Raw genomic sequence first — 24263 nt, 5'->3', positions numbered from 1 at the left:
CTCAAAATCAGTAATCCAGTTCTGATGACTCAAGTTCAGAAAACGTTTTCATAAGCATACTTGGGATTTGACTTTTATTTCACTGCTCTAGTTTAAGCCTTTTATTTTTAAACTGTCATTTTGATTATTGTAACACTGTTAACTAGTCTTTCTACAGTCAATCTCTTCCCATAAAGCTTACACATGATCATAAAACTTCACAAAAATTGTTAATGCATCTTGTAGTTTATCTAAAAAGTATCCAATTACTTCTTAGAAAATTGATCATTATCTATAATCTGTCCTCTTCCTGCATTTATAAATTTACCCAGCACTATACTTCTCCATGTACTTTTCATAACAGATTCCATGTTGTGGCCCAAAAAGTTCATTCACATTTCTAAATCTTCACTTATACTCTTTTCTACATGTGAAATGGTCTCTTCATAGCACAGTTACTTTTGTTGAAAAACATCCTTTAAGGTTAAGTTCAAATGCTGCTTTTATTAAGCAGTCTTTCCCCAGCCTTCCACAGATACTACTGCATTTAGTTGGACTTGATCTCTTTCTTCCCCGGACACTCAAAATGTCATATTGGTTCTCTATTATGGCATCTAACCCAGTATATTTAGTTATACTTGTGAGTGTCTCCCTTACTATATTGCAAGATTGATGCAGTCTATGCCTGCCTCTTACATCTTTTTTTATCCAAAATATTATCCAGCACCGTATCAAGTACCTAAGTGCTCTTACGAAGCATATGTTACTGTTGAAACAATAATTGATTGAATAAGTGAAAGAATAAACCATAGATGCACCACAAATGTTACTCTCAAGTAGTGAAACTCTATGACAGTTACTCAATAAAATTCTGATATTTACTATAAAATCAAGTGGAAAATTACAATAACTTTAAAGCCATTGATTGTATGATTAAGGGAAAAATTATTTTAAAATGACAGCTTTTCTCCTTTACCAGCTAGAATAATGAATGAGTTCTTTCTGTGAAGGAGAACATGTTATCTCTGTTTGATTATTATGTCTGTTGGCACACTGTCATATTTCCTTGCATAATCAAAGGACGAAAGACTAATTACGATGCTTACCCAGGGCATAATCACTAATACTGCCGGCCTACTTACCTCTTCCTGTGGACAAAAAAAAAAATTTTTTTTTCTAGCAGACCAAGAAGAAAATTCCCTCAGAGTATCATTCCATTTAGTATTTCACTTAGCTTTTGCACTCACTAAAACCATGTATTCAAATGCTTAAGAAACAATCACAGAAACATACAAATATTCTATTTACTTAGAAACTTGTGTTTTAAAATTACTTCCTTGCATCAGTCTGATTACTTTTTTTGTGATTGTAGTTGTTTTTAGTTTTGCATGAAGTTATGCATGCAAAAAGTCATAGAAGTGCTTGTCACATTTCAGCTCCGTGTGCCCTCAAACTGTTTGGCACTCACTGAGGTTATTTATCCAAAAAATAAGTAGAAATGTTACTTTGACATTTAGCCATTGATATAAATATTTCTCAAGGAAGGCACATCATTTACATAATGTTTTAATTTTTCAATTGCATAACATTAACTCATTTTGCTTTAAAAGGAAGTGATAAGTAACGTGTATCTAAATTATTTGTTTAATTATAAATGTCTGTGGATTTCTATGTTTCTCCTATTGCCAAGAAAGAGAATTTAACCAATATCTTTATGTTAAGTTAGGCCTATTTTCCCATTAAATACGTTAAATTAACAGCTAACGGTAATAGAGACATCGAAGATAATTGTGTTATTTAGTCGATCTTCCATGGTAGGATTATGCCTAATGGGACTTCTAACTATAAGCAACTCAAGTGATTCAAATATCCAATTTATTGATTAAATTCCTCCTAAACTACATTTCAGAAAATGTAAATGCAAGTGCTCAAACCTTTGGTTGTGTCAGATATCTGGCTGTGAATAATTGGAATCTGGCTGTGGACAATTGGAAGTCAACTTTGCAAAAACAGACACACAACATCATCCCTCTCATGTACTCAGAAGCAGGCTGTTATGAGAATGCAGTTGGACTTGCAACTTCTCAGAATAATATTCAAACAGATAGATCAGTTGGAAGCTCTTCATTACAGCATCTGTTCTGTGTTTATAGCTACATATGCAGACTGCCGAACACCCACAGTGCACCATAAACGCAGGGATTACACATCCAGAATGGTAATAAACTCATTGGGTGATGTGTTCTCCAGAGTTTTCAGCCCCTTGCTTCAGTTGGCAAAACTCTTCTAGATTTTTGTTGCTGTAGAAAATATTAGATTGTTTGTGGTTTTTGGAACTTTGGAGACAAACCAGGAAATCATAAAATAGCAATAAAAAGGTAAAAATATAGGCACTGAGATTATTGTTATACTTAAAAATTACAGTCTCATAGAGTTACAAGAGAAGCAACAGCAAAGTAAGTGAGAAAAATGAGTAAATAAATGGTTTTTCTCCACAGAAGTTTAGCCTCAAATACCTTCTGTGGGTCAGCTCAGCTGTGTGGTAAAGTCCAAGGTGCACCACACAGCTACCAATTGTACTAAGGTACCAATTGTACTAAGAAAGTGTCATGTTAGAATTACTAATTAGAATTAAAGTAATAATCGGACAGTACTTGATAAATCACAGCTAACAGCTGAGCAATGCATTAACTGGTAAAACAGTGCTTCCTAGATAACCAGTCTAATTCAGACCATGCTGATTTTTCTCTCAAAAGCATGATTCCAAACGAAATTGACTTCTAAATTCATTAAATAATAAAGAGAATATTCTCAACTTCTAAGGAAAGCAGTCCCAAGTGTGAGATGATAATCAGCATATACATAATACCTGGCTACTGTGGAAATGATAAGCCAACTTCATTCTATCCCAGCAGCCAAGCCGTGTGCACTAATGATTAGTCACTGTTCTCATGGACAAGTGCCCATATCGGTCTGTACACAGAATCATTGAGAGAGCTGCCCATATGCATATTCCTGAGGATCAGCACAAGAAACTTGATCATATAGGCTTTCTCTTCCCATTAATGGTTAGAAAAACAGCTTTCAGAAATGACTCATGACCAAAAAATCATATGAAAGCTTCTGAAGGCCCATAATAAAGTCAGAAAACATGGAGCTCCGTCATGGTGGATGATGGAATGGAAACTTCACAAAGCTATATGGGATGGGATAAAGGAAATCTCTTAGTCTATAAAAACATTCTAGTTTTAAGAACGTTTTTCTCCCTTCTTTTCATTTTGTTTCCTCTCAGTCCTCCCCTTTGAATGATAATTGTCATGACGCCATTGTTCATCTGGACTCTGTGGCTATGGTCTATTTTCTCTCTCATTTCATGGCACTGTTGTTTTGCTTTCGTGCTTGCTGATAACTCCCTGCCAGGAGGCTGGAACTGAGGGGATGTTGGCTAGCATGAAAAATCAGGGAAAGGGAATTAAAAAATGACTAAGCAACTTTTATGGTTAGCATCTCATAAGGAACTGGAAATTGATAAAGCAAGAAGTAGGTGTAAATGATTGGCTTCATCTTTGCTGAAAAATTTAGGGATGTCTTTGAAATAATGATAAAACTTGGTGGACTTCAAAAATATATTTTCCCATAGACTCCCTCATCTGATCTTCAAACCAATTCTACGATTTCTGTAAAAGACGCCCATGGTTCTGCTTGACCAGTAAAGATAACAAAACCCAGACATTTAAGGCATGCAGATTTTTTGACATGTGTTAAGATGAACAATTTCATGTCAGTTAACACTTAGGTAAAGAATGGCTAACAAAGTGGAATTTACTTAAGAATCACACGAATCCACAGTGACTTTGTGTCCTCACCTACAAAAGCAGGGAAAATAATATCCATCCCCCTCAAGCTCATAAACCTTGCTGACTCATGCAGGTGAACAGACTAGTTATACAACAATGTATATGTCACAATTATTACTATTAAAATTCTTCACTTTAAAAGGACTGTTTCAAAAAGTAAAATTAATCCTACTACTGGGGAAAACTGTTTAATTTTTGGATAATGCAATTACTGTTAGAACGTCAAGCATTCATGTTATTTTAGAAGATGTAAATGTGACATGAAAGCTGTTTTCATGGGTCTCAGAGATACATGATGCATGCAAATTTTAGCATATGCTTCTTCGCAAAACAGACCAGGAAGAAGACAGGAATGTGTGTATTACATAAACTGCTCAGAAGAATTACCAAAGTAGAAATAATCTGGACTTTGATGCTCACGCTGCTTCTCAAGTTTGGGGCTCTTTACCTTTATCTGGTTCCTTATTTCATTAGGTGCTTTATGGTTAAGAAGCCGTTCTAATCATGACCTTGTAGTAGAGACAGGTCAATTCATGAGGAGCATTATGGAAGTTTATAATACACGTGAAAGTTCAAGAAATAAGAGGGGCATGGTCAGACAGTTGCTTAAGGGAACTTATTTCGGGACATACTTGGTGTGTAGCTGCAGTCAAATTTTGAGAGTCAAATTTCCCCAGGTGCTTAATTTCCTTCCTTTCTGACCCAGATGAGTAACGGTGTGACTCCAGAGTGAGAAAGATAAATCAGAAACTATCTCCAACCATAATTGAAACTAGGAATTAGAACTAGAGATTGTATCTCTGACCAGACCCCAGAGATGTGCTCATGCTTCACAGGAGGGGCCCCGTGTGGAAGGAAAATGCTGGAGGCCGAAAGGAAGCTGCCAGTTCTAGGTAAGAATAAACATATACCCAGCTGGTTGCGGCTTCATGCTTCTTGCTCTTTCAAAGAAATGGAAACAAAGAAAACCTTTGGTACTACATGCCTACTGCAACCGAATGTGAGATTTGAAAAAAAGAAAAGATTACGAAAGGAAATGAGAAACATTGGGGAAATGGAAGAACATGACTTAGTCAAGTAGAAGAAAACAGAGAGAGAGACAAAGAGAGAGGAGGCAAACCCAGGTCGGATAACTCACTTGGCATTCCCTGCCCCTGGTTTCTTTCTTCGGAAAATGTTGAGGAAAGTGTTGGAGCGGCAGGGCAGCTTGCCATCGCCAACATGCATGCGGACCACGTCCGAGGTGGTGAAGGCACTGCGGACATTCCTCTCGGGCTTGGCAATAATGATGTACATCTTAGGAGTGAACATGCACCCCAGGGCCACCGTCACACTGAGGCTCACTGCAAAGCAGGTAGTTATGATCTTGTAGTTGCTCCCAAAGTAAATGGGCACGAAAGCCAGCCAGATGATGCAGGTGGTGTACATGGTGAAGGCGATGTATTTGGCCTCATTGAAGTTGGCGGGCACGTTGCGGGTCTTGAAGGCATAGTAGGTACAGCTCATGATGAGGAGTCCATTGTAGCCCAGAGGGGCCACCACACCCAGGTTGCTGGTATTGCAGATAAGGTAGACCTCTTTGATACTTGGGTAGGACAGGATGGGCATCGGGGGCTCCATGATGATCAGGGTTACCACCAAGGTTAGCTGCACACTAATCAGAATTGAGGCGATGATCACCTGGGCCCAGGCGCTCATAAACCTGGGCTTCCGGGTGCAGATCTTCTTCTTGCTGCCCGCCAGGATGCGTGCAATGCGATTGGTTTTGGTCACTAAAGCAGAGTAGCACATGGCAGAGGAGAGGCCAACCAGGAGGCGCTGGAGGTAGCAGGATGTGGTGGTCGGTTTGGCAATGAGAGTGAAAGGGCACACGTAACCGAGGAAGATGCCGGCCAGGATAATGTAGCAGAGCTCCCGACTGGAGGACTTGACCACTGGCGTGTCCCGGTACAGCACAAAGACGAGCGTGACGAACAAAGTAACGAGGATGCCCAGGCAGGAAAAGACAATGGCTATGATGGATTCTATGCTGCTCCACTCCAGGTAGCGGACAGGAATGGGTTCACAGCCTGTGAGGAGAAAAATAATTTTAAAATGAAGATTTTTGCTGATCAATAATAACAGTGCTTACTCGTCACCAGAAGCATAGATATATTTGCATCTTCCTTGGTTTATGCTATTTTAATTCATTTTTTAAAAAACGCCTGTCTATTACACAAATAAAGATACACCATTGTCTTCTCTGGATAACTAAGTTCCCAAACCTAATCTCATCGTAAGCCTAACGTGACATACTTAGGCTTATGAAAATAATCTTTTCTTCTAACACCAGCATCACAGATGGATGCCGCTCCATGGATGGAACTCAGCTCTCTACTTTCAGAAAAAAGGAAGAAAAAGAAGGGAACTAAACTGTGTTTCCATCGAAGGTTAAATGGTCAGAATGTAATAGAATAAGTTAGTAAGAAATAAACTAACAAAATTTTAATTATTATGTGGCTATTGTCCAGAGGCAAGTCCAGCTCATAGACACATATTTTTTTCTTGGCCAGCAAAGTATTTTAAACATACATTTCATTTGAATTTTTTAGAAGAATTTAGTTCTCCTATTTACCACATATTATATTGCTCACTCTAAGTCTCACCCCTTTAGCTGTATATGATCTGTCTGAGGGCCTTTGAGTTGCCAGCCTCTAACAGATATACCGAGGAAGAATGAAATCTCCCCTCACCTACCCCTTGAAAGGAGGAACAGCGCTGTGTTCCTAAATGCCTGGCTTATCTTTTCCTTCCAGAATAAAGTCTGTTTTGTGTTTCACAGAGAGAAAAACATTTGTCAAGTTCTGGCTACAACCCCTTCTCAGGATTTTGTGTTTGGTCTGGGCCAGTATTGCCCAAATTGTGAGAATAAAAATATGTATTTCCATACATTTAGGAAAAGACTCCTTGTTCTGTAGCCATGAGAGCAAGGAACCACCAGAACCTGTTTTAAACCTGTTCAGTCATGCAACAAGAGCTCCCCTCAGCGAACACAGCTTCCGCATGTTAACCAGTCAGCTTCTGATAATCACCCAGTCAGGAACAGGCTCACATTTAATACCTGAGTGCCAACCATTCACCAACACATGCTCCTAATGACCATGGTGGCCTCTCTCTCCTGGGTCAGGGGGTTTGTCTATGTCAAAGTCTCAACCTCTTCCTGGAAGAACTTCTGCTTCCAATAAAGTCACATTTCAATGCTAAATCTTCTCATGTCCTTAATACAGTTTAGAAAGATGACTAGATAGCTAGCTAGCTATTTAGAACAACAATGACCATTATAAGGGACTTCTGATGTAACACAATCAACAAAGTATAATACTGAAGAGTAGCTATAGACAAATTAGGAGATACAAGACTGAGTAGTCAATTCTCAGCTCCTCTAATTGGCACACTGAGATTGCTAGATAAAACCCAAATTCCAATGTAGTCATTGTCAAGGCCTCTGTAACCTTCTGAAAGCTATCCTTTTTGCATTTCTCTTTTTCTATACAACCCGGTTTTGCAAATGAGCTATTTTGTCTTTGGAGTGCTCATTAGAAAAGAATACTGCATTTTAAATTGCTAGAACACAAGTCAGATCTATTGAAGTTGAATTAAAACCCTGTTCTAGAGCCAAATTAAGAGCTATAATTAATGATTTTCCTAAACTTCAGGGATATAGGCAAAATATTTTCTGCACAATTCAGGATTTTTTATTAGATATGTATTGTCCTGCACTACAGATATGTACCAATTAATTCAATCAATTGTTAGCCTCATGGAGGAAAATTTTTGAAAAGCAGTAGGTTATAAAAGAGAAGATTTAAATAACTCAGTGGTGTAAAATTTTAAAAATAAAAATAGAAAATGCATTACATAAGGCAATTTCAGAAGTTTTTCTTTCAATAAAGTTCAAGATAAAGATGAAAGATAGATTTTAGGAAACTTTCATGTAATTCTGGGGTAGACTCAAAAGCTGACATAGGAAGGACTTTATCTTCTCTGTAAATGGGCTCACACCTGAATTAGGGCAATCAAATTGTTAAAATGTTAAATGTTAAAATGAAAAATTACCAACATAGAAAATATCCAATATATGACTAGACATTTCCAGATAGACTCAAAAAGTAAATAAACTAGGAATCAATGTAATTATGGATCTTTAGGTAAAATATCTAAAAGGGCCTCTATTCCCCATGATTTGGGAGTCTACATATAAGAAAATCTACTACTGCAAATAAAAGTGTCATTTAAAGAACCATTGTCCTAAAAAACAAAAATAAACAACCATTGTCCTAGATTAGCTAAAACTAAAGACAACTGCCTGAAATCTGTGTAATGACAACTCCATGGGAGACACTGGCTCCCAAGAACTCCCTGTCTACCCTCTGAACTCCCAAGGGAAGCATTGCCTCTTTCTTATTGATATAGATGCCTTTCTATCCACCAATAATCTCACTATTAATAGAACATCAGATACCTTGGTTTGATAAAGCCATTCAAATAGTGAAAACCTTTAACAGTCCTATGCCCCAACATACAACTGGTACTTTGAGATTATTATTAGAAAGATATGTTATTCTCAGTGACATAAAACCTGCAAATTTAATATGCAGGATGTACTACCAGACAAGATGTGTTACAGTTCTTACATTTGGTCAAATTATAGCTGGTTTTTTTTTTTCATGAAAATACCTACACTATGCATAATTTAAGGCATTACCCAAGTAATAGCTTTTGTCCCAGAATTCCTATGGCTAAAAGACTTCACAAAAATAGCAAGATGGGTTGAAACAGGGCACATATACACGCAGAGTATCACAGGTACCTAGGTCTTTTTTTTTGTGTGTAAATAAGAAAATGCTGTACCATGATCTGGATGTATTAACAGCATGGCGCACATGGAAAACCATTGTTCATCATGGTAGGCAACTTCTAAGATGGTCCTCAAAGATCCTCGCCTCCTGGGACTCATGTCCTTGTGGAATCCCCCTTCCTTGAGTATTAAAAGGCCTATGACTTGCTTCTTTTCTATAGAATATAGCAAAGTTGATGGGCTGTCTCTCCCATGATTAGGTTACATAAGATAATAACTTTCATCTTGCTAGCAGACGCTCTCACTGGCTCTGATGAAGCAACCTGCCATGCTGGTAATGTCTACACAGCAAAGAACTGAGAGTAGTCTTCACCAAACAACCAGAAAAAAAGAAAAAAAGCTGAAGCCCTCAGTTCAACATTTTTTGAGGATTATACCATGCTAATAACTACCAAAGTGAGTTTGAAAGTGCACCCTTCCACAATCAAGTCTTCAATTAGATCCCATCCCTAGCTGACACATTAATTTTAACTTTGTGAAAGATCATGAAGCAGAGGACCCAGCTAAACTATGCCCATGTTTCTGACCCACAGAAACTGTGAGATACTAAATATGTGTCATCTTAAGCTACTAAATTTGGGGGTAATTTGTTATACAGAAATAAATAACTAATTTACTCATTAAAGCCAACCTCTTAATTCCATAGCCACTGCTCAGTCTCCTTGACTAAGGATAATTGCAGGCATAAACTAAATTAGTCAAAATATCCTTAGGTTTTGTACAAGGTCTAAAGTTAAATGTTACCATATGTAATAGATCCCTATAATTAACAGAAACCATCCAACATTTTCTGTTAATTGGCTAATTACGAAGTGTTGCTAATTCTCCTTTCCATATCACTATCCACTGGCGTAATACTCATGATTCAGCAGCTCTATAATCAATGGAGGAGAATCTCGGGATTGTGTTTATGTCATTCAAGAAGTATACCTACCTATTTCTTTAAATAATCTTTAATTTCCTTTATCAATGTTCTATAGTTCTCAGCAGATAAGTCTTTCACCGCCTTGGTCAGGTTTATTACTAAGTATTTTATTTTTTTTGATGCAATTTTAAAAGGGATTTTTTTTTTTTTTACTTTCCTTTTCTGATATTTCATTGCTAGTGTAAAGAAATGCAACAGATTTCTGTATGTTAAACTTGTCAACTGCTACCTACCTAGAACAGAATTTTGAACACCCCCATGCTAAATCTTGACTTAATATTGTTTCACTATGAGTCTTACACTAAAAAAACAAAAACAAAACAAACTACTGGGTTTAATATACAATAAGAAGTCCAGCCAGTATTACAAAATGTAACACTGTATCATAATCTGAATATTTTAATAACTGAATTATGGCTTTCTCTGTAGCATATCAAATTGTTGAAAGAAAAGAGGCAGATAAATAAACTAATAGCTGGTATGCTTTCACTTATTTAACATGATTTAGATACTTTTTTCACTTATTTAACATGATTTAGATACTTTTTTAAAGATAAGCCTTCAGTTACTTTTTAAAAGTAATAATAATTTATTGATATACTGATGTTATATAAAATAATTGCTGTCATAAACGTTGAGACTTGCAGTTTAAAAAAGGGTATTTATTATGAAAGCTAATGCTGTGCTAGTACCATAAAATATAATGAAAATATTTTAGAGATGATCATACTAAACAGACTACTCTGACTAAAAGTCCTTAAACAAAGGTCTCATATAAAACAAATATAAATAGTTTCTTAATAATAACAAATCCATGGAGAAGTTCAAGAATTCCATTACAGGTACATAAAATCTGACCAGAAAAGAAATCCTTAAAAGAAATGCCAGAATGATTGTGTTGTAAGATTCATGAGGATTTCTGGCAAAACCAGAATGGCTGTGTGGTGGCACCAGATAAAATATCTAACAGACACTGGATAAAATCTTGATGGAAAAAAATGAAAGAACTCATTCCAATAGAAACAAATTGGCCACAAAATTAAACACTAATGGGAAAAACATTTCGAGGATAGCAGACATGGCCAGTTCATGCTTCACTTGTAATTAAATTAATCTGGAAAAATTGTAAAGGTGGGGAAATTGACTGATACAATCACAAAAGAATCCTTTGAATAACTGCAAATGCACTGTGTGCACTTTCTCCATCTATGGTTTACAAATATGTACTAGTTTAAGTAGTGTGTGTGTTTTCTGGATGGGTTGAAACATTCCCTTGTTGAAAATCAATACTTATAATGGCTAAAATATAATTAGATGTTGTGATCTTAGCTAGCATGTTCCAATTTACCAATCTACTGATATGGGACCATTTCATTGGAGCATTTATTTATGAATGTAAATTATAAAAGGCTGTCTTCATTCCCAAACCTCTGGACAAATAAAAAGGACCCTTAATATTGCTGAAGGTTACAACCTTTAGTGATTTTAAACTGAGGTTTTGCAGAGAGCCTCCAGAAGCTGAAGGCCCATGAAGTTGACTGTTAACCCAAGAACCTTGAAACGAGGTGACTGCACAATATTCTTCTGTGCGAGATCATCTTAAGAAGATTCTTATATATGTCATACTCTCCTTGTATGTTCTTGCTTATTTATACTTTTCTTCTTACTGATTAAAAGCTATGCAAACCTGAGTTTGTTTTTGATGTTCTCCTTACTAGTAATAAGTACTTGCCTATACCTAGGTTTTACTAGAGACAATCGTTAACTCTAACTCAATAATTCAATTATACCAAGCTATTATTAGGTATGTCACACTAACTTTTTCAGTAATGATACTCTTTGTACATGCAAATATTTCACAAGTTCAAATATTTGAAGGGATTCAGAAGCCTCACAGAACATACTCATATAATGTTTTCATTTAACGGCAAAAGGTAAAGTACAATAAGAGAAAGACAGTGCAGGTCAGCACCCAGGGACCAAGAGCTATCCAAGTACAAGCTTGCTAGGACCTTTATTCCCACAAGGGCATCTATGGAATGAACTACCAAAATCTTCCCAGTGAGCATTGGCTTTCAGACAAGCTGAAGATAGAAGTTCTCAGGGAAGTCTTTTATGACCATCAGGTCATGTAGCCAATTAGCCTGTCTAATAAAATACGCCAGGTGAAATTCATTCAGTAAATGAACTGGTTTTGGTTGTCACAGTGGAGTTTCAAGCTCTAAACCGCGTATCATAAATTCCAGTCCCCTTAATGTGGACAGAAACCAAAGACTGACACTCAGCCATCTCCACAAATAATCATAGAGTTTTCCGAGTCTAGCTGTAAATTAAGCCTATCCTATGCCATGTACTATACACAAATGAAGAAAAATATCCTTATGGTAGAAGGGAATATAAGTATTCTTGTGTTATAACAGTAGCAGTTTGTCATAACAATACCCCAAAACAATATACCTACAACACTACTATGATTGCTTTATCTCTTATGAAGGTCCTAGATTCTTTTCCCTATGTAGAAACCAGGCTTTTCAATGCCAATCCAGGACCACCCAAAACTGAATCACCTGGGAATTGAGACTGGTCATTTAAATTTGAATCATCTTCTTAAAAGTTGTTTTCTTCTTCTTCTTCTTCTTTTTCAGACTTCCAAAATTTGAGAAGTGCTAGTTTTGATATCTTGAGGGAATTAGACAAAATATTCATGTCGTCCATATATGTGATGTAACATACTTTTTTGTCTTGTTTTGAAGTTTAAAGAGAAGAGTTGCCCAACCCCCAGGTGTGTTTGGGTGTTCCAAGACTAGAAGGGGTGGGGGTTATGTCCAACCAGTAGAGAAGAGTGTCCTGAGCCTACCTGACCCTCAGCACCCGAAAGGAGAAGACTTTAATGGGAGTTGTGCATACTATATCTAAAGCTCTGAGAACTTAAGGACCTGGCACTGTCCATGGTTAGAGTTATCCCAGACAACCCAGAACCTTCAGACAACTTAATTTCCTTCAAGCAGACCATGAATTACTGAGCAAAATCCAAGGAGCAGTGGTAGTACCTCTGATCTAAGGACAAAGAGTTACTACTAATTTTGAACCAAACTGAATCAAATTGGCTCAGCTGTAAGAGCCAAATGCATTGGCGCATGCTAAAATTTAATATATAACTTCTTTCCAATTAGGCAAAGACAAACTTAATATGAATCAGAAAACAAAGATAGGCTACTATCATTCTACCGGAAATGTCTTGGGGCATTTAGTAACATTCATAATACTTCATGATTGTATAAGGCTTCATCAAAATGCTTTCTTTAATTTTATTACATTAATATAAATTACCTACAAGATGAAATTCTATTTATTATTCAATTTTCAATTTAAATGTCCCTTCCTCTGTGAAGGTTTTTCTCTTCCCAGGGAAAAATGATTCTTTTTTTCTCTGTATCTATGTGACATTTTGCACATGCTCCTGTTGTAGGATTTATACTATAATTGCCTGTTTACATTTCTAGTTTCATATGAAGCTACTCTTCCAGGGTATAAACTTTGTTTCATTCACCCATATGTTCCCAGTTTCTCAAAAGAATGCCTGGCCCAAAGCAGGTGGCAGTGTATAATATAGAAATAAATAAATGAGCAGATAATATGAGAGATGGCAGCAACTGCTGGATGGGAAAAAAATAGTTAAAATTAGTTAGTTTCTATATCTTAGTGTTTTCTATTTTTAATGATAAAATTTAGTGTAGTCTGGCTTTCTGAGAAATCATTTTATAGTATTTGACTTTTTAAAGGGATAAGTAGCATTGAGTTACATATAATTGGCCTATGAATTGCTAAACTACTGTTAAGTTGTATATCATGGCAGAAGAGATTCCTGTTTATGTACCATAAGAAATAAAGTGTGAAATTTAAATGTTGAATTAAAATGTGCAAGAAGAAAATATGAGAAACTTATTAACAGCTTCAGAAGGCACATTTTCTAAGAAATACACAAATTTTCCTTCATAGCCAAAAAACAAAATATCCTAATGAAAATGAAAACTCACTTAATAACATGTTTTTATTCATTAGTACTAGAGTCTTTGGAGCATATACAGAAAGTGGTTATCTCATAAAATGATTTTAAGCATATTTTTAACAAACTCTACCTCTTGTAAAAAGTTTCCCAAAAAGACTGACTTCCCATTTTAACTAAAATTCGTTTAAAAAGAAAAAAAGCAAAAATCCACCCATGAAAACAAAACACCTACCTAAAGGCAATGTACATATTCCTCCGAGTATTTTCACTGATTTTTGGTAGTCCCTGCTTGCGCGTTTTCGCTTTTCATAACTACTGCTGCCATGGCAACAACCAGAACCCCATTGCCATGTACTGAGCCCTCGCTCTGAGCCTGACGATGGCACCAAGCAAGTGGTGAATTGGGTGTCATTTTTCCATTCATGTGTAAGACTGAAAGGGGTGCAGAAACAATAGGTGTCATTAAAGCTAAGTATAAATGAGCATGAGGGATTCATATTCTGAAAGACCCTAAACTTCAGAATGGAAACATAATCTGGATATATGATCCCAAAGTAGTCACTTTCCTGTTATTAGATAAAGGCAGTTGCAGGTGTTGCTTGGCTCAACTCATTTGAATGTTAAAGTGACTTGTACACGTATGATGAATGATAGAAGATTAAATTCTTTAGAAAGATAATTGCAATAATATTCATCTATTTATAATCAAGGAGGATATTTTCAATACTTTGTTAAGTCAAAGAGCCTCAGTCAATGATGGTGATCATTTGGCAGTGGACAAACAATATATCCACAATGGAAGATCTCTAGGGAATAAAATACATGGCTTTGAGTTCCATTGTTATAACATATTGATCTTTTTAAAAAGTTTTTTGTACTTTAATGTTTTAAAATAGGATAGAATTCTTTTTCATGTACCAGGTAAATCCCAATTAAAGTGAAAATGAAGCAGTAGGAAAAGTTAGGGGAAGTTCAAAAAATGTAGACAAGAGTCAGACTCTTCTACCTCAAAGCCAGGACTCTGACCTCTCAGATTACCCTGAGAAGGAGGCTAGTTTTGTCTTCGAATTGACTCTCTTCCTGGTCAGCTGTGGTCCCAGTCAAACTGCAGAGAGGACTGACTCTGAAGTCAAGCTCAGTTCTCAAGCACAATGGTGACCTAAAGGAATTGCTTACTTGAGATAAAAAGGCCCAGCAGGAAGCACACACTATAAAGAGGGAAAAGATGTGAAGAGAGACATAGTGTGAGTGGAAGAGGAGGCCTGTATCCCAAAAGAGGTTTTTCCGGTCAGTCTGCTGCATGCGATCATGAGATAAATGGCAGAGTGAAACAGCATTAGACCTAAACACAAAACCCTGGATTCTCATGGTGGCTTCTCTATTAACCAACTGTATTGACCTCCATGAACTTGGGAGAGTCCCTTCTCTTTTCTAATTCTCTCAATAGAACAAATATTTATCAGGCAGCAATTATGTTCCAGGCACCAGGCTATGAGCCAGAGAGTAATGTTTCCCTAGGTATAGGACAGGGACTACGTGACCCAGAAGCTTCTAGTTCTCATCTCGGAACTAGCAAATGGAAATCTCTGCAGATGGGTCTCTCCTGGGTAATTTTTAGGCACATTTTCAGCTAGAAAATTAAAAAAAAAACTAGTGAGATACAGTTTGTACCTTCAAAAATATTCATATCTAATTTCTTTTCATTTAAAAATGGCCTTTGTACTAGGTGATTTCTAAAAGCTTTCTGATAATCATTTTTGTTCAATTTTTTTCTAACAGATTTAACATTTTACAAGGTGTCTCACTTATGAAGTATAATTTTAATTATGTGACTGGTTCTACTCGGTCAGACATTTTCGATGTCCTTTGAACAAGCCACACAATTTCTTACTTTCATATTCTTATTTGGGAACAAGTTAAAAAAGTAAATCACACTCATGAATGTTACCCTCTCATGATTCTCAGCAACACCCCGGGAGGTAGAGGATCAGGAGTCAGTGAACTAGGTTCTGCTTCTAACTAGTTGCATAACCTTGGGCACACAAGTGCACCTCTGTAGGGCTCAGCTTTCTTGTTCTAAATTGAGGGATTATATTACTCAGATGATAAAGTCTCCACACACTGAAAGACAAAGTTTCTATGGCCCTATCACTCTTTAAATTTGTGAACAGTTTCTGCGAAACATCTCTCGTCTATAAGCTCAGACCAAAACTCACATATCTGAACATTGGCTCTTGGGAAGCTTATAAACTCAAATAACCCATCCATAGGAGCCCCGTTGACTTTACTAGTAAACCAACCATGGTATTCATTTATTCCTCTCCAATTCTGCTACAACTGCCTTAGTCCACACCCTTTGAAATTACTCACTTGGACCAACACAACAGCTTCCTAACGTCTCTCTGTTTTCAGTCTAGCCTCATTACTCTCCTCCACACGTCACCAGGGTCATCTTTCTGAGAGACAGATGTCATGATGTTATTCACCACTTTAAATTCTTGGGTGGTTCTCCTGTGCTTAAAGCCAAAACCCAAACATTTAGGAAAAGCTCCTACAGAAGCTCTTTACCATTTGCTCCCAGGGTACTCATACAATCTCATTTCTGACCACATCTCTACAAGCAACCTCATGGTTTTCCTCAGATGCATTAACCTACTTTCATGTTTCCCATGTTCCACTTTCTATCTGGAATCTCTTTCTTCTCTTTGTCTGCCTAACTAAAATTTACAGTAGTTTATAAATGTCTCTATTATATTAATAACTTTTATTTTATATTTTTACAAGTTTCTTCCCTAATATATTTTAAGCAAAGTAAAGCTGGGGCTGTGATTTAGTTACCTTTGTACAGGTAGGACCTGCAATAGTGCCTTACATACAGATATTCAAGAAGTGTTTGCAAATAATAAATTCAGGTGACTAAAAATATCTTCAAAGAAAAAATTTAAAAAGAAAAACAGGAACAACTGGTATACTAGAATACCCTTTGAATACACTTTTATTTATATTTAAATGAATTTTCAATATAGATTATGGAAAACTTCCAAGAGGTTTATATGTATGTTTTGATACGAGCAATAACAATGAAAATAAACATTGAAAAAGACATGAGCTAATCACTCACATTTTGAACAATGGGCATGTTGGAAAGGCCAAAGATCAAGGACAACAATTACAAGTGAGGTGACTCCTACCTGTTAGATCTCCACTGGGCCACCATCCCAAGTCACAAGCTTTGCAGGTGAATTCATCTTGCACAAATTCATTCTCTTTGCAGGCAGTACAAATCCAGCAACAGCTGACTTCTCCTTTCCGTATAACCTGTAACATAAGGATATTTCACATGCCTCAGAGACAGTTTCTCCCAAAACTCTTTTATTTTAGATGAGGACTTGCTTTCACACTATGATTTTTTTTAAGTAATTTTTCAAAAAGTCCTACATATTGAGGAATCTTAAATACATGGATTCGGAATACCTTATTACATTAGAGTTCAAATAGGAATTTCAGTTCATTCCATCCTGGATTTGGAGACTTTTCAAGGCTAATTTATTTTATAAAGGGAGTGAAAAAGTTGAGTTTTATCAATATTTATGTTAATATGTATTAATAATTCTCAGAAAAGTAAAAATACATTTTTCTTCTCTGTAAAAGCAAGTAATGTTTAACCACGTAAGTTCCTATGTAATAAAACCTTATAAATTCATAAAAACTGAGAAATTATGGAATTTTTGTTGTAATTATCAAAGACTAAGCAGCTTTGTATAAATAAAAACAGATTAATGGCTAAGAAAGTGTAACCTTATTACTGATCTTGTAACTAGCTCTAGTGAATTCAAAAGATCACATGGATCGTTGGAAGAAAAATTACTAGTTCAAAATTGCTGAAGAATTGCTTTTTATGTGACCAGTTTAAACTTTCTCCCATTTTCAATTTGTTTGGTAAGTACTTTTTCACTTACACAATACAAAAATAAACATCAAAAAACATTGCATTAAAAAAATTGAATTAAAAGTGAGTTTCTTGTAAACATTAATTCAATATTGCTTGCACCTCTCATCTGATGATGTCTGCCTTTCATCCAAGGATTTATTTATAGTGACATACCGGCTAAACTTCTTTGTTTTGTTTCAGTAGTTGTTGAAGAGTTGGCAATATGCACTTTTAACTTATCACAGTCTATATTCAAATAATGTTATACAATTTCATGGATAATGTAAGTCCCTTACAGCAAAATCCTTTTTTTTCTCCCTCCCATTCTTAGGGTTACAGTTATAAAATATTTTACCTACACAGATTTTATAACTCCCTCACATAATAAGTTGCCATTCTTGCTTTAAGCAATCATCTTTGAGATAAATTTTTGCAATAAGAAAAATATTATTATATTTTATATTTACCCATGCATTCGTGATTTCTGGTGCTTTTAATTCCTTTGTATTGACTCATATCTATCTGGTATAATTTTCTTCTGAATGAAGAACTTTCTTTAATATTTACTATAGTGCTGATCTGAAAATTGACTTCTTTCAGCTTTTTTTTGAAAAGTCTTTATTTTGACTTAATTTTTGAGAAAATATTTTCACTTGGTATAGAAATTTAAGTTGACAGCTTTTTCTTTCTTTCAGTAGTTTATGCCCTTCCATTATTGTAGGGAATAGACATCTAGTTTGAAAGTTTTTTTTTTCCCCAACATTTTGAAGATATCATTTGTTTCTTGCCTTGCATATGGTTTCTGATAAGTCTCTCTGTGTCACAGACCTTTATTTTTTAATCATGGCTGATATAAAGAGTTTCCTTTTTATCCCTGGTTTTTAGCAATTTAATTATGTCTTCTTCATGTTTATCTTCCTCAAGATTTGTTGAGCTCCATGGATTTGTGTTTACATTTTCATTATTTTTGAAATTTTTTCAGTCATCATTTCTTAATTTTTTTTCTGGCTTGTCTCTATCCCCTGTCCTTTTGGGTTTCCAACTGCACTTATGGTATGCCTCTTCATGGTACTCCACAAGTTCCTGAGAGCCTGTTCATTTCTTTAAGTTTGTTTTTCACTCTCTCTGCCTCATTCGGCCATTCTCTATTGTTATGTTTTAAGTTCCTGATCTTTACTTCCATAATGTCTAACATGCTGTTAATCCCATCCATTAAAGTATTATCTCTAATGTATTTTATTTTTCATGGTATAAATTCCATTTTGTTATATTCTTATATTTCTACTTGTTTTCCTATGATATGTATGTTTTCTTTAAAATCCTTTAGTATGTATTTATAGTAGATATTTTAATATTCCTTTTTTAACATTTTTAATTGAATTATAGTCATTTTACAATGTTGCGTCAAATTCCAGTGTAGAGCACAATTTTTCAGTTATACATGAACATACATACATTCATTGTCACATTTTTTTTTTGCTGTGAGCTACCACAAGATCTTGTATATATTTCCCTGTGCTATACAGTATAATCTTGCTTATCTATTCTGCATATGCCTATCAGTATCTACAGATTTTGAAATCCCAGTCTGTCCCTTCCCACCCCCTGGCCCCTTGGAAACACAAGTTTGTATTCTATGTCTATGAGTCTGTTTTGTATTTATGTTCTTTTTTTGGATTCCACAGAAATCATGAGTGATTTCATATGGTATTTTTCTTTCTCTTTCTGGCTTATTTCACTTAGAATGACGTTCTCCAGGGACATCCATGTTGCTGCAAATGGCATTATGTTGTTTTCATGGCTGAATAGTATTCCATTGTATAAATATATCACATCTTCTTTATCCAGTCATCTGGAGATGGACGTTTAGGCTGTTTCCATGTCTTGGCTATTGTAAATAGTGCTGCTATGAACATTGGGGTGCAGGTGTCTTTTTGAAGTAGGGTTCCTTCTGGATATATGCCCAGGAGTGGGATTCCTGGGTCATATGAAGTCTATTCCTAACCTTTTGAGGAATCTCCATACTGTTTTCCACAGTGGCTGCACCAAACTACATTCCCACCAGCAGTGTAGGAAGGTTCCCTTTTCTTCATAGCCTCTCCAGTATTCATCATTTGTGGACTTTTGAATGATGGCCATTCTGACTCGTGTGAGGTGATACCTGATATTTTAATATTCTTGACTACTAATTCCATCATCAATATGATATCTGGTACTGCTCCTATTGCTTGATTTTCCTTCTGGTATTCTGTCACATTTTCTCACTTTATCATATGTCTAAAAAATTGATCAGATGCTGGATGTTGTGTACATAAGTTGTAGAGTGCTGGATTTTTTTTTTCTTAAGAAGTACTGCCCTTTGTTCTGGAAGTCATCTAAGTTACTTGTAGATCACTTTGAGCCTTGTTTTTAATCTTTCCTGGCAAGCCTAAATAGTCTCTACTCTAGGAATAGTTTAGCCTCATTATTAAGTTATGGATCTACTGGGGTCTCTACTTAATTCTTTGTGTATTCAACAAGGTACCTCCACTCTGGCCTGTAGAAACTAGGACAACTCTTGGCCTTGTGTTACCTCTGGGAATCCAGCTCATCAGCAGTTGTTCTTTTTCTGGACTTTCTGAATTCTACTCTATTCATACAGATTCGGTCAAATACTCAGGGGAGCTCGAATGCCAAATTCTGGGACTCTTCCTGCATAGATCTAACCTCTTCCTTCCTCTGTACTACAAATTCTAGCTGCCTTGGCCTTTCTAAACTCTGATTTCTGTCTTCCTAAATTATCAAGACAGCCAAGCTCTGTTTCTTTCTCACTAAACAGCAACAAGGAAATTGCCTCCAGGCAGAAAGCCTGAGTCATTTCAGGGTTCACCTTGTTTGTTTCACTTTCTTGGAATCAAGGTCATGCACTGTTTTCCAAAGTCTGATCCCAGTTATTTCATGCATTGTGTCAAGTTTTCTGGTTGTTTACAGCAGAAGGCAAAATCTATACTCTTACTCCCTCATGGGTAGAAACTGAAGTCCCTCCCTAACTATTAAACATTATCAAATATTTCTCATATGTAAAGTCAGAAATTAAACTAAATATTACTATACAAACATTATAGTTTCTTTGTGAAAATAAAATTATCTTCTTGCAAATCAGGTCAAAATTTATACCACTGTTTTAGAATTACATGAAAAATATCCAGTGACAGTATATTTTCAGAAAACGTAAAGGTTTTTCTATTTCTCCTGTAACTTTCAAATAACTTTAGAAAGTAGAATTAAATTAAGTCTTTGAAAAAATTCACACTTATCCTCAGAATAATCAGGAGAAATTTACATTCCAAATTATAAATTTTTCTAAGTGATAAGAGAAAAATTGAATTAGTAATGAATACTGTTTTCTAATTTTAATTATTATAAGAAGCACAATAAGAGCTGTCACACAACACTGTATATCTCTTCAATCAACTTTATCTTTTTCTCTCACTGTAAAATGAATACTACAAACTAGACAAATTCATAAGATAATAATGCTAAGAAAATGTATTTGTACAGGATGACTGGTGAAGGTAGATCATATGAGTAACTGGCACATGGGAAATATTTAAAATTAGGCTGTCAATGACTAAATGATTAAATAAATGATTAGCTTATACTTCTAATAAGTAATGAAAATGGAACTGCTCAAATGGAGTTATTTTTTATTACTTCTTTATTCAACCACCAAATATGTGTATTTTCGCCATACAATGCCTAAAATATGGGATTTGTCTTTTCTATCTCAGAGTCACCCCTCTAGACTCAGAAACCTGAATTCTGGTCCCTATCTTCCAGTCATACAACATGCCTCTAATTTCTTCTCACTCCAGAGTAACATGCACACAGCTGCCAAAATTGTTTGAATGGCCTGTGGGCTCCTCAAGAGAAGGGAATCACGCCATACTTTCATTGTTATCAGATCATAGTTATCAAGAAATGTATCAGGAACACACAGTAGGAGGCCAATGAATGAGTGTTGAGTGCAGTAGTTCTTAAAAATAGAATTGGGCCACTCAAGGAACCTTAGTGCCTCACTTTTCCTACACTTTTGAAACACAAGCTCTATGGTCAGGCATTCACTTAGTCCCTGGACCTCGTTTCTGCACATAACTTTGACTGTTAATAGTCTGTTACGTAAGTTTGCCAAACAAGGAAGAGCTGCCTCTATGCCACCCCCTGCTTATGTCCTCATTAATGTCCACAGAACTTTGTTTTTGAGAGAGGTTTGAAGTAGGGTAGTTACATAGCCTAATTTGTTTTTCATCTGGCTTGCTTTTTGCAAGGATCATTATGGCTGCTATTTGGAGAACAGATTTTAAGGAGGGCAGAAGAGAGAGAGTGCGTGAGTTGTTTAATCCATGGTTTTAACATGAAACAATATAGTAAAGAAACATATATATTTTAATAAAAGAAAGAATATTCCTTTCCATTTAGAATATCATCTTTCCTCCATCAGTCCATCTATGGCACTACTTCTGAGTTCTGACACAACATCACAAGCTCTGGGAAGTATTTCTGGAGCAGCGAGCCCTTTGAAACATTACTTTATTTGGAATTCTCTATAATTAAAATATATTTGGTATTTTATCACCACAAGTTAGCTTTTGTCCTCTAATTGTTTCAGATATATACAGTAGGTATGTTTCATTCAGATATTGTTTTTTTTCATTCTTAGATTACTGTCTCTAATTTATGTTTTACTCTCCCCAATATCGCCAAAATTTAAAATTTTATTTTTATATTTTTTGTACTAACTGATATTTCTTTTGCCTGTTGTATATGCTCAAAAGCTGAATAAAGTTATTGTTTCATTTTTGTTATAGTAAAGCACTTTTATGACAGCTCTGAGTCATGGTAAGGGATTTGATATTTCACTGAAACTGCCCTTGAAGGATTAAGACTTTCCAAGACACTGGGACTGTTTTGATTCCTTTTATGCCCTGTGTACATGATGCTCTGTTTATTGTTAGTGAGGCTAGATGACCTGCTGCTTTGCACACGGATATGATTTAATTCCATATACTCTATAGGAGTCAAAGAATTTATGCCATAGGAAATCAAATATTCACCTTATGACCACATTTCTGAAATAACCTAATTTTTTCAAAATTTAGGCTTTATTTAGAAAAAGGGCAAAAGAAAATAAACAGCATCAGGAGGATATAATGAAGGAAAAGTAATGATAAATCAAAGGGAACAGAGAAATTTTTCTTCAGAAGGGAAATGCCTAGAAGACTAAACAGAATAAAGACACTGGGCTACCCAATTAGGACTGTAGGAGAATCAGCTGGAAGAGAGAAGGGCTAGTCCTACCCTCCTGTGTCCCCCCCGTGCCCAGTATGAGAGCTTGGGCAACAATGGACCCTAACTGCTGATATATGTTTTTCCAGCTGCATTACGAGTTCCTCAGAGGAAGGGGTCATGTTTAAGTTTCCTTTGCATTCACAGCGCTAGCATAGTTCTTGGCACATATTAATTACTCAGTAATGTATATGAAAAAGAAGAGGGAAATAATATGGAATACAACATAAACAGAGGAAATAAAAATGAAGAGTTCAAAGAGAATAAAAAAATAAGAGGAAAGTGTAGAGAATTTTGCAAGAACTAAAGAAAAATATCCATTTGGGAAAATGTCTATTTTGTAATTTATTAGAGGAAAATGTAACAAAAATCATATAGGAATATAAAACGATCACAACAACAGACACGTATGGAACCAGACTACGTGCTAGGCACCCTGTACAGAACTACACTAACCCTCACAACCATTCCATGGACTAAGTTAATTATGCTCATTTTGCAGATGAGGAAACAGCTGCCAAGGGGATAGTACTTTGTGCAAACCTCAGTCACATTATCTCCAGTTATTCTCAAGAAGCAGGCTCTTCCTAGTGTAATAATGGCTGTCACAATGATAGCATGTTACGCTGGGAACCAAAATTGTATCTCTGAGGTTGGTAGCTATATATTCACTTAGCCAATCTTTATTTAGTGGCTCAGCATGCCAGACATGGTGCTCTGCATGGGGACAAATAAATGAAAAGAGCTGATGATCACTGAGGTAAGAAGCTCAGAATCTCACATGATGTACTCAGTGTACTGCTGGCAGGAGGAATGAAATGCCTATGCAGAGCATATATGTTCAATCATTCATCCATTCATTTATTCACATTATGCATTTACAGTGCCAGGCACTATAAAAAATCTAGAAATACAATAAAACAGACAATAGCCCCATTCTTGGGGAACTGTCATTCTAGAGAAGGGCTTGAAAAAACTACCACATAAAGGAGGAATAGGGTTCAGGGCAGGGACCAAAGTAAGGCACAAGCCTAGTGCCTAGGGATCAGATTTAAAGGGGCACTCACCCTCAGGGCTGTGCACGTACCCTGCCCCCTGCACTTGCAGGTCTCTGAGAATGGGGTCTCTTTAATGTCTGTACCTTAGGTGCCTCACCTTAGCCCCAGGCCTGATAGGGAGGCACCTGGAAGTGGGGATTGCAGTTTTGCATGTGGCGGTCAGGTAAGGCCTCACTAAGAAACATGCTAGTCAAGTAAAGACTTGAGAGAGGGCAGGGAGTAAGCTTTCTGGTATACCTGGTGAAGTGGGTCCCGCGCAGCGGGAGCAGCTAGAGCGAAGAC

The 24263-nt window shown here is 36.1% G+C and overlaps 1 protein-coding gene across 1 annotated transcript in view; it reads right to left on the bottom strand.

Annotated features, from left to right (window-relative positions):
* Positions 1–24263, bottom strand: part of GRM1 (glutamate metabotropic receptor 1) — a 348538-nt gene that overhangs the window by 29323 nt on the left and 294952 nt on the right. The window contains exons 7-8 of the mRNA XM_032485108.1: positions 16859–16985; positions 4975–5905 (exon numbers count right to left, since the gene is read on the bottom strand). Coding sequence (XP_032340999.1) covers positions 4975–5905; positions 16859–16985 — 1058 coding nt within the window. The remainder of the gene's footprint in view (positions 1–4974; positions 5906–16858; positions 16986–24263) is intronic.

Source organism: Camelus ferus, chromosome 8, assembly GCF_009834535.1.
Source record: "Camelus ferus isolate YT-003-E chromosome 8, BCGSAC_Cfer_1.0, whole genome shotgun sequence".
NCBI lineage: Eukaryota > Metazoa > Chordata > Mammalia > Artiodactyla > Camelidae > Camelus > Camelus ferus.
The sequence above is the reverse complement of the archived record's forward strand: the minus strand, read 5'-3'. Positions and strand labels throughout refer to the sequence as shown.